Here is a 9,844-nt window from a genome sequence, read left to right as displayed (position 1 = left end):
TCTCTCTCTCTCTCTCTCTCTCTCTCTCTCTCGCTCTCGCTCTCTCTCAGAAATAAATAAAATATTTAAAAAATTTTTTTTTATTTTTTAAATTTGGTCAAAGTGCTCCTGGCTTAAGCCCCTAGGGCATTCACCTGCAAGGTCCTTCATGGCAAGGTTCTTCCCTACCCACACCTTTCCCCTCTCATCACCCTGGGCTCTTCTCCTGGCTCATATTCCTCCAGCCACGCTGGCGTTCTAGCAGTCCCTTCAACACACTGGCCCCATCCAGCCTCAGGGCCTTTGCACTGGTTCACCAAGTTTGCCTCCTCAGTCTACAGATTGCTTTTCAGTGTCACCTGTTTCCAAAAGCCTTTGCTGACCATTCTGATGAAAGCAAGCCTCATCCTCTACACACACCCTTTCCCCTCACCCANCAGCCTCAGGGCCTTTGCACTGGTTCACCAAGTTTGCCTCCTCAGTCTACAGATTGCTTTTCAGTATCACCTGTTTCCAAAAAGCCTTTGCTGACCATTCTGATAAAAGCAAGCCTCATCCTCTACACACACTCTTTCCCCTCACCCGTTTTATTATTGTCTTCAAGGCACTCAACACTATTTGAGATTATCTTGTTTTATTATGTGTTCACTGCCTGGGTCCCCACCTCCAACACAGGTAACCCACACTCCAGAAGAGCTTCTTGTACCCAAATGTTCACAGCTGCACCTCAGGACCTAGAACAACACTAGTCAGTGCTCCAAAAGTATCTGTGTAAGGGAGCCTGGGTGACTCAGTCGGTTGGGCGTCCGACTTAAGCTCAGGTCATGATCTTGCGGTTAGTGGGTTCGAGTCCTGCATCAGACTCTGTGCTGATCGCTCAGAGCCTGGGGGCCTGCTTCGGAATCTGTGTCTCCCTCTCTCTCTGACCCTCCCCTGCTCATGCTCTGTCTCTCAAAAATAAACATTTTTTTAAAAAGTACCTGTGTAATATCTTCAAGGTTAGAGAGGCCTTGACCAAGTGGGGCTGAGGAAATGAACTCTCCCCAACAGTGCAAGTTTCTGTAGGAAAGGGATGGCAGACCACGAACTGGGGCACATGTCCCCGAAGGAACTGGCCCGATGGGGCATGCTAGCCACCCCTGGCCGATCCCTCAGAGGCTCAGATCTGTGGGATGCTGGTACCTCTTGTGTCCCCTGTGTTCCCTCATCCTTCTCATCTCTTACCCCTTGCCGTTCTGACCTGTGACTACCTTCGGGGCCACTTCGTGTCCCTCCATGCTCCCTGAGCCCCTCAGATCCTTCTTATGCTCCTTCATTAGTTCCTCATCCCCACACGTATGCTCCCAGATCGGCTGCTGCCTTTGGCCCTTGTCACTTGGTTTCCTGGGCTGCAAGGGTGCCTGGAGGCACCAAGCCTGGAGGCAGGTTCTAGAGGCACAGCTCCAAAGCTATAGCAGCAGGTTTGCACTCAGGGGCTCGCAGCCAGGTCTCTAACTCCGGGAGCCACGTGGAGAATTTTCACCACCTCATGAGGGCGAGGATATGATGCAAAGCCCAAGCGAGCAGGACTGAGCTGTACCGGCTGGAGACAGCTGCCCCAAAGAGATTTGGGCTTAAGGGGTGACCTGGGAATCCCCTGCCGGCTCCCCAGGGCGGTCAGGTGGCTGGAGGTGGAGAGGAGAGCTGACATTGGCACCACACAGGCTTAATTTCACACCCACCTCCGCTGTTTATTTTGTGTGGGTATCCTTGGACAATCATGTGCTCTGTGAGCCTCTGTTTCCTCATCTATAAAATGGGGACAATATCTTAGCCTCAGGGTTTTTGCGATGAAGTGAGATAATAAGTGGTTCCCAGGGGCTGCTAAGCTCACCAGGTGAACTAAGGGTGGGAAAACAGCTTAATACAGCCCTCTTATCCCCACACACATGGATGGAATAAATCAAGAAAAGAGGCCATGTGTCTGGCTGCACAGGTAGAGAAGCAGTGGAATCTACTCCCTGGTGCTGGGGCACAACTCTGTATTAAGTGCTCTCCCTATGATGCAGGTGAGCCTTGATGGGAGACTCCCTCCCATGGCACCTCCATGCACTGGGAGGCATCTCCCCACATACCCATCCTTTGCTCACCACCTCTCCCCCCCCCATCTCTCTTTTGCGCATCAATGTCTTTGAGAGCCCTCCTTCTCAAAGTGTGGCTGAGGACCAAGGGCACCAGCATCCCCTGGGAGCTTGTTAGAAATGCTGAATCCCAGCCCCAGACCTACTGCATCAGAATCTGCATTTTAACAAGATCCCAAGAGGATTCAACCCCAGGAGGTTCATGTGCACATTAAAGGCTGAGAAGCACTAGATGGAGATTTAGAGCACCTCCATCTAAAAATGCATGAGCTCCACAACTTTCAAGTTTGATGGTGTTTGATGCTGTCACTGGAATTCTTATCTCAAGCTACAAGAGCACATCCATGTAACGTTTGGAAATTGGTATTTCATTCATCCTGGGAGGGTATATTCCTGATCTCTACAGTATGACCCTGTATTCATTTTCTTTATTTTTAACTAAATCATTTTAACCACAATACTACAGGATATAGTTTTAAAGGTAGATCACATTGAGGCTTGCAACAGAAGACTCTTCTATGCTTCTCCATTCCCAGGTCAATCACTTTTAATTCTGTTATTTCTCCTTGTATTTATCTCTATGCTTCCAGTGCTACTTCTTAATTTTTCTATGTCTAGATGTCAGCTGTAGATTTTCTGCTATGGAATTAAGGATTTAGGTCCTCTACCACCCTCCCCTACACATATATTCAAGTACATAATGCACTCCTTCCATCCTCCCAAAGAGCTAAATCACGGGGATGGATATTCGGTGCTGATTTTATGGCCATGTAAATATTATTGTTCAGCTTTTTGAGTTCCCTGGAGTTAGCAATTACTTTGTTTTATCATTTGCTTGGTTTTCTGGGCACCAATTGATAATTTAATCCCAAAGCAACCAACAGAACTGAACATTTATTTTGAACATAGCTAAAGACCACAGATAATCAATCTCATTTTCTTCTGGAGACATCCCTTCTGGAGCATCTTGCTTTTGAGCCCAGGCTGGCTTGTTTGCTCTCTTCATTTGGAAGCACAGCTGCCATCCTGAGCCTTTCTCATCATTGCTTTCCTGTGTTTAGCTTCATTTCTTTAATCTCATATTGTCCTCTTGGTTTAATGCCTGATTTTGCTAAATCACATCCTCTGATAGTTTTCTTTCTAGGAAAGAGGATGTGTGAGGTCAAATTTTTGAGAACCTGCATGGCTTAAAATATCTTGATTCTATTCTCATACATGATAATCATTTGGACAGATACATGTTTTTAGGTTGGAAGTAATCTTCCCTCAGAATTTTGCAGGCATTGCTTTATTACTCTTGGAAGAACCAGAGTAATAACAATCAGTGAATGGTCCCAAGGGCCAGCAGCATTGGCTCTATGAGCTGTTGAGCCCATCACTACCAAAGATGTCAAGTGTACCAGGCTTGAGTCTTTGGACAGGGCCCACTGGAAGCAGATATACCATCTGGTTCTTTTTTTATGTTTATTTATTTTAAGAGAGAGAGAGAGAGAGAGAGAGAGACCATGCACATATGCATATGAAAGCAGGGGAGGGGCAGAGAGAGAGGGAGAGTAAGAATCCCAAGCTGTCAGCACAGAGCCTGACACAGGACTTGATCCCATGAACTGTGAGATCATGACCTTGGCCGATATCGAGAATCTAGATGCTTAACTGACTGAGTCATCCAGGCAACCCTGATGCCTGATACTTGTTGTCTCCTCCCTTAGGGGCTCTACAGTCATTGTCCCTGTCTTCTCCCCTCCCCCATCAGTTTCCTTCCAAGTATAGTGTATGGACACGGATTCTATTCCTAGTTATGATCCACTTCCACTCTTGCCTCTCAAGTCACTGAACTGAGATGTGCTGGAACTTCTGTAACCACCACCCATTTACAGGCTCTCATGGGAATAGGTTTCTTTTTCAGATGATCAATCCCTTCCTTACCTGTTCATTTTCCTTAATTTCATTCTCAGAGGGTAACTTTAACCTCCAGTTGGGGGGTTACTATGATGTGGCCCTCTTACATTCACATTATCTATGCCATTTCTGGAATCCCAGTATCTGGAACACTTCCCACAAACCATAGAGCTTTGCAACAGCCCCCCGGTGCCCCATCCCTCAGCAGTCTGGTGGGACCACAGCCCCAGAAAGCGTAGGGTACTTCCTGGCAGAGCCTCTTTCTGCACTTCAGGGCTGCGGTCCTGAAAACTCCCCCCACAAGGGCCCACAGGCATCACCCAGCTCTCAGGGGAGAGAGAGCTGCCGACAGGAAGACTGAATGATTGCCCCCTGGACACACAGCTCTGGGAACCCACAGGATAAAGAAAGCAGCCCTTCCTCTCTTGCTCAGCTGCTCATGTGACAATGGGGTTAGAATGCCTTCCTGGTAACTCAGATCCCCACGGTGGGGCCTAAAACAGAGAATTCCCAAAGGCAAGAAGATGAATCTTCATTCTCAGAAATCGCTGACTCCCTTCTGACTAAGCCCCCCCTAAGCTTATGAGACCAAAGCCAGCAGAAGCCCTCTCTCTATCCTGGGGCCCCACTTGGCCATAGGTCACAATGCCCCAGCTGCCCAGTCCTGGAAAAACGGACTGCAAGGTGAGGAGGGTTTGGCGGATGGGTGTGTGGGGAGGGGGAGATTCCTACCGAGTTCACCCTTGAGTGTCTACCAGGGCCCCCCTCCCTCCCACACTCCCTCCGACATCAGTCCTTCCTGTCAACTCCACCTCCCTCCATGACCCAGCTCTGTTTACGCAGGCCCAAAGCCCTGGCTCACCCTACCCCGGTCCCTCCCAGGGGCCTGGGTGCTAGGGAGGGGTCGTGGAGTCCAGCGAGTCCATGCATGTCCCCCGGGGGGCCTAACCTGGCCCAGCTCCTCGACAGTGTCCTGGGGCTGGGGGCACTGGGGCTGACAATTCAGGCGGTCTTTTCCACGCCTGGCCCAGCCTTGCTGCTGCTGCTGCTCCTGGTCAGCTTCCTGGCCTTCGACCTGCTCCACTGGTAAGTGTGCACGAGCCTGGCAGGCACACAAGTGTAGGCAGGCGAGCAAGTGGTCAAGTTCTTGGAGCCCAGCGGCCACCTTCTCTCCCCGCAGGCCCGCCGATGCCCCGGAGCCACAGCACACACTTCTCATGGGAGGCCAGAGTCAGGGGGCCGGTGAGGGTCCAGGACGGCAGGAGGCTGTACTCCTATCTAGGGCAGTGGTCCCAGGAAGACTCAGCCCCCAGGAGGCTCTGCTACTGCTGCTCCTGGGCCTGGGGCTGCTCCTGGGAGCCCGTGGTGTGCCCTTGGCCCTGCTTGGCCTGGCTTTCTGCCTCCTTCCTTGGGTCTGAGTGCCCTCCAGAAATACACTGGCCATGCTGCTTCCCCGGGTCTCCTTTCCTCCATCCCGGCCTGGGCAGGCAGGAGAATACCCTTGAACTCAGGGGACCTCTGGACCCACAATATGGACAGTGGACACCTGGGTCTGAGTCCGAGGACAGCGATAGAAGGTGAGCTAAGGGACAGGGAGCTCAGGGAAGGATGTGGCAGCCGTTTCCGAGCTTGTGGGTTGGGGTTGGCCATTCTGGCCTCCTCTGTGGTTCTAGAGAATGAGCGTCCAGAAAGACTTACAGGAGAGCAGAGTGGGACTGGATACCGGGTAGCAGGGTAAGAACAGGGACCCCGAGAGAGCTTCCCGTGGGAAAGCATGGGGATCTACATCTGTGGGCTCAGCCCAAGCCCCTGCCAGCCTGGAAGGGCCACGGAGAGCTGTGCAGTGGCTCTTCTCTTGGCTGGACCCCACCCTCTCCCGGGTCACAATGGGGATCCCTGGGGGAGGGTGGGGGTGAGTGACAGCGGGGGCTCGACTCTGGCTGCCAGGCCGTCCTGAGCGCGGCAGGAAGCAACATGACTTAGGGGTCTCTGCCCAGAGGTAAGACCTACGCCCCGGTTCAAAGCCCCACCCCGCCCACGCTGGTACCCACCTGACCCCAGCACCCCCACCTGCCCTGAGGTCCCAGGCCTCTCCAGGGCGGCTTCTGCAGCTGGCCTGGCCCTCTCCCCAGGTGCACCGGGCATGATGCAGCAGCCGCAAGTGGAGACAGATGCCATCGGGGCCGGCGAGGGGCCGCAGCGGGCACTGCCCTGGTCGGCCTGGGTCACGCGGCAGGGCTGGCTGCGCTGGTGCATGTGCCGTGTGCCTCAGAGATGGGCCCAGTGGTGGACCACATCGGGCTGGCGGCAACCCCTTCAGCGTGTGCTGTGGGGTCTGGAGGGGATCCTCTACCTGCTGCTGTCGCTGATGCTGTGCCATGCGCTCTTCACCACTGGCTCCTACCTGCTGAGCTCCCTGTGGCCTGTCGCGGCCGCCGCGTGGCGCCACCTGCTGCCAGCCCTCCTGCTGCTGGTGCTCAGCGCCCTCCCAGCCGTGCTCTTCACCGCCTCCTTCCTGCTGCTTTTCTCCACGCTGCTTAGCCTCCTGGGCCTGCTCACCTCCATGTCTCACGCAGACTTCGCTCAGGACTTGGACCAATAGAAGGGCAACCCCATCCCGCTGCCTGTGTCTGTTGAGCCCTGTCCTAGGGCCTGAGCCCTGGGGAGGGGGAGGGCAGTGGCCTCAGCAGGCCCGGGACACCCAGTCCCTAGCACTGCTCGGGCCACGTGTACTGTTGCTAGAGCCTGCAGGGTAGACTGGCCTGACCTCCGGGCACCTCCCTCAAGCCGATGCTGCAGGTACTTGGTGTGGGGCGTCAGGGACTTTGACAAGAAGGAACAGGGCAGAAGGATTAACCAGGGGCAGAGCCGGGCCAAGCCATCTAGACCTCCCACCCGAGCAGAGTGATACCGCTAGGGCTCCCTTAGCGACTGGCGGCATCTTTTTTCTTGCAGGTGCTCAGCTGTCTCAGCTGCAGACTCACTGAGAATTCCTAGCTTGGTATTCCTCACGCTAACCCCCTCTTTCCACTTCCTCAGGCTCCAGAAAGGGCCCTCGGATGGAAAGCTGGCTGAGAGAGGGCTGGCCAGAACCCCCATGAGGCCTCAACTAACTCACTTCCCAGTCTTTTCTGCCCAGGCACTCCCCACTTCCTAGGCTTCCTACCTTCTGCCTCAGTGCACATTCCCAAGTGGGCCAGCTAGGGTAGTGAGGATCCCAGAGCGTACCTACTCTCAGATTCCTAAGGTCTGTTATTGAAAAATGAACAAGAAGTCCCATTTCCCCACTTATACAATGTGTGGCCATGGCCAGTTAATTCTTTTGCACCTCAGTGGTCAGTGGGTCTCAACCTCGACCCGGGGTTGGTGTGAGTCAAAGGCAATACCTTGTGTGTGAAGTACTTTGTAAAAGCCAGAAAACTACAAGATATTGTACTGAACTATTAGAAAAGTCTGTAGGCTCAAAAGGCCTTCTAACCTTGAAGGTGGTTGAATGAGAAGGAAGCTTCCCTAGGCCTTCAGAGAAATGCTCTGTGACGGATACACGTTTGGCCCCCCAATGGTTAAACAGGGATGGATGGGTGTGGACAAGATGTAAAAGGCCGTGTGACATGAAATCTCAAAATGTGCAGGTGTTGAACTCTTCTGATTGTGAAATGCCTGGGGCTGGGGTTTGGTGCCAGGGGATGCTTGGACAGCTGTGTGAGTGGGGGAGAGCATAGCCCATGGGTTTCTAAAACTGTCCCAATGAGCTGCTCACGGTGCCAGGAAGATCTTGGAACGCGGCATCCCTTCATGCCCAGCATGTCGGCCATTCATATATCAGCTAACCCTCCAAACAAAACAGTGACCTGTCATGACCAAGTAAGGCACGTGGTAGACAGCGCTCATCATCCACCTGACGCCTACCCAGTTCCTGACCCTCCCTGTCTTCTACCCAGTCCTGACCGCATTGCCTATCTAAGCCTAAAATTTCTGCTCCTGAAGCCCCAGAACCTAAGTTCCCATCTCTTGCCACCTGAACATTGAGGCCACAAGGACCAGCCCCTAGAATATGTTTATTTTTGTTAAAGCCCATTTGCTGTGGAGTTTCATAACCATGCAGGCCACTGGTCATATGCTTTCAGCATCGATGCCCGAAACTCCAGGCACGGTCCTTCCTTCCCATTTCCTTGTGGTCCTCCCTCAGGTGTGGCCTGCGAGTGAGGACAAGGTAGGACACGAAGGTTGGATAACCCGTGGTTAGCATAGGCTCTGGCGTATCAGCGGAGGATGGGTCTGAATCCCAGCACCGTTGCTTTCTAGCTCCATGGCCTTTCTGGAAATTGCTACACCTTTTTGAACTTCATTTTCCCCAAGGGTAAAATCAAGGCAAGAACACCTGTTTTAGAGCCCCCGTCCTGGACTAACTCTTCACGCCACAAACTGTAGCTACGCTATCCTATTTTAGAGATAGGAAGTCGGGCTCAGGGTGGCCACTTGCCAGTGGCCAAGCCAGCTTGTCTGAATCCTAGTTCACCCTAACAGGGAAAGAGATGGGGGAAATACAACCTAACTGAAGACCTGGGGGCTTCTCAATGCCTGTTCTTAAAAGCTCCTGTCAGAGTTAAAGCCAGGATGCCAGTCTTGGGTCTATCATTGACTGGGCTGTGCATAGCTGACCAGGGTCATGACTTCAGAGCCTTGGGGCCATTCTGATTAAAGGAGAGAGGACATTTTGGCCCAGACCACGCACACTGCGGGAGAAGGGAGAGGAAGAACATGGACAGGAGCAAGGAGAAGGCCTTCTTCCCTTCCCCACATAAATATGTACCTTCTACCCTTCTGCTCTGCTGGTATAGGATACGGTGATACAGCCAGACTGGAGAGCTGACGGGTAATATTTATCAAGTTAGATCTACACGTACCCTGTGACCCAGCAATTCAAAATGAATTCTCACAGAGGCCCTTAAGGGCCTTGCTTCTCAATGTGTGGTCCCACTGGAACCAGCAATGTAGGTATCGCCTGGAAACCGGCTAGAAATGCAGAGTGCCAGGCCCACCCCAGGCTTGCTGACTCAGAGCCTGCATTTTAACGAGATCTCGAGCAATACATACGGAAACAAACGTTTGAGAAGCATTGCACAAGAAGGGATATGTTTGAGAGCAAGGATTGGACTTTAGGTGGTGGCAGGAGATGGGAAAAATAAAATCTAGTGGATGAGCACAGCCGTTAGAAGAGACACCTACGCGTATTGATTTAGAAACCCTAGCACTGAGTGAAAAGAAGCTTGAGTGAGAAATAATACAATCCTTTTGGCACAAAGTTAAAATGCATGCCAGCAAAACCACCTTTATTTTCTCCCTGAGGACATGTAATAACGTAAGATCAGCAGAATGGAATGACTAACTCTAGGGGCCGGTGAAGGGGAGTGCAATATACAGATAAAAGGGAAAAATGGGAGGGACCTTACAGAGATGAAAGAAAAATGATGATAGGAATATAATACCTGGGATTTCTTTAAATGGAGACAAAATCATCCATTTAGAGTTAAAAGACTGAAACTGTAAGCCTGGGGAGAGAGTGAACTGTGCTGGAATGAAGGAGTTCTAGGCCTTTCAAGTTTGGGCCATCGAGGAAGAGCTGCCCCACTGGCCTGAGTGACCCAGATGACCGGGTCGGTAGGTATCTTTGTCTGGCCTCCCCCAGTGCCCCCCCTGCAGTCTGCTTTGATGGGGTGGGGGTGGGGGTTGGGACCCAGTAACCTCAGAAAGATAACCAGACCTGGCGGGGGCAGGAGGGACAGGAGCAGATGCGTCAGCCGCGGGGGTGGTCACGTCTAAGAGAGCAGAGAAGGATCCACAGA

The 9,844-nt window shown here is 52.3% G+C and overlaps 2 protein-coding genes across 3 annotated transcripts; both read left to right on the top strand.

Annotated features, from left to right (window-relative positions):
- Positions 1 to 4,704: 4,704 nt before the first annotated feature.
- On the top strand, positions 4,705 to 5,423 carry CUNH20orf141 (chromosome unknown C20orf141 homolog). The gene is made up of 2 exons (XM_077766983.1): positions 4,705 to 5,084; positions 5,179 to 5,423. The coding sequence occupies exons 1-2, from the start codon at positions 4,819 to 4,821 to the stop codon at positions 5,414 to 5,416; spliced, it is 504 nt and encodes a 167-aa protein (XP_077623109.1). The 5' UTR covers positions 4,705 to 4,818; the 3' UTR covers positions 5,417 to 5,423.
- A 28-nt stretch (positions 5,424 to 5,451) lies between these two features.
- On the top strand, positions 5,452 to 6,613 carry TMEM239 (transmembrane protein 239). Of its 2 annotated transcripts, none has more exons than XM_077766981.1 (2): positions 5,452 to 5,575; positions 6,131 to 6,613. In XM_077766981.1, the coding sequence occupies exons 1-2, from the start codon at positions 5,530 to 5,532 to the stop codon at positions 6,598 to 6,600; spliced, it is 516 nt and encodes a 171-aa protein (XP_077623107.1). In that variant the 5' UTR covers positions 5,452 to 5,529; the 3' UTR covers positions 6,601 to 6,613. The 2 variants fall into 2 exon arrangements, with proteins under 2 accessions (XP_077623107.1, XP_077623108.1); XM_077766982.1 differs by lacking the exon at positions 5,452 to 5,575 and adding an exon at positions 5,931 to 5,997.
- The last annotated feature ends 3,231 nt before the right edge of the window (positions 6,614 to 9,844 follow it).

Source organism: Crocuta crocuta, unplaced genomic scaffold (assembly GCF_008692635.1).
Source record: "Crocuta crocuta isolate KB4526 unplaced genomic scaffold, BGI_CrCroc_1.0 scaffold15, whole genome shotgun sequence".
In the NCBI taxonomy this organism is placed as follows: Eukaryota; Metazoa; Chordata; class Mammalia; order Carnivora; family Hyaenidae; genus Crocuta; species Crocuta crocuta.
The sequence above is the reverse complement of the archived record's forward strand: the minus strand, read 5'-3'. Positions and strand labels throughout refer to the sequence as shown.

Excerpts from the sequence above, each read along its gene's own strand:
- CUNH20orf141 (XM_077766983.1), top strand. The coding sequence starts at position 4,819 with ATGACCCAGCTCTGTTTACGCAGGCCCAAAGCCCTGGCTCACCCTACC. Across the intron at positions 5,085-5,178 it reads GCCTTCGACCTGCTCCACTG|GCCCGCCGATGCCCCGGAGC; the intron begins GTAAGTGTGCAC and ends CTCTCCCCGCAG.
- TMEM239 (XM_077766981.1), top strand. The coding sequence starts at position 5,530 with ATGGACAGTGGACACCTGGGTCTGAGTCCGAGGACAGCGATAGAAG. Across the intron at positions 5,576-6,130 it reads TCCGAGGACAGCGATAGAAG|GTGCACCGGGCATGATGCAG; the intron begins GTGAGCTAAGGG and ends CCCTCTCCCCAG.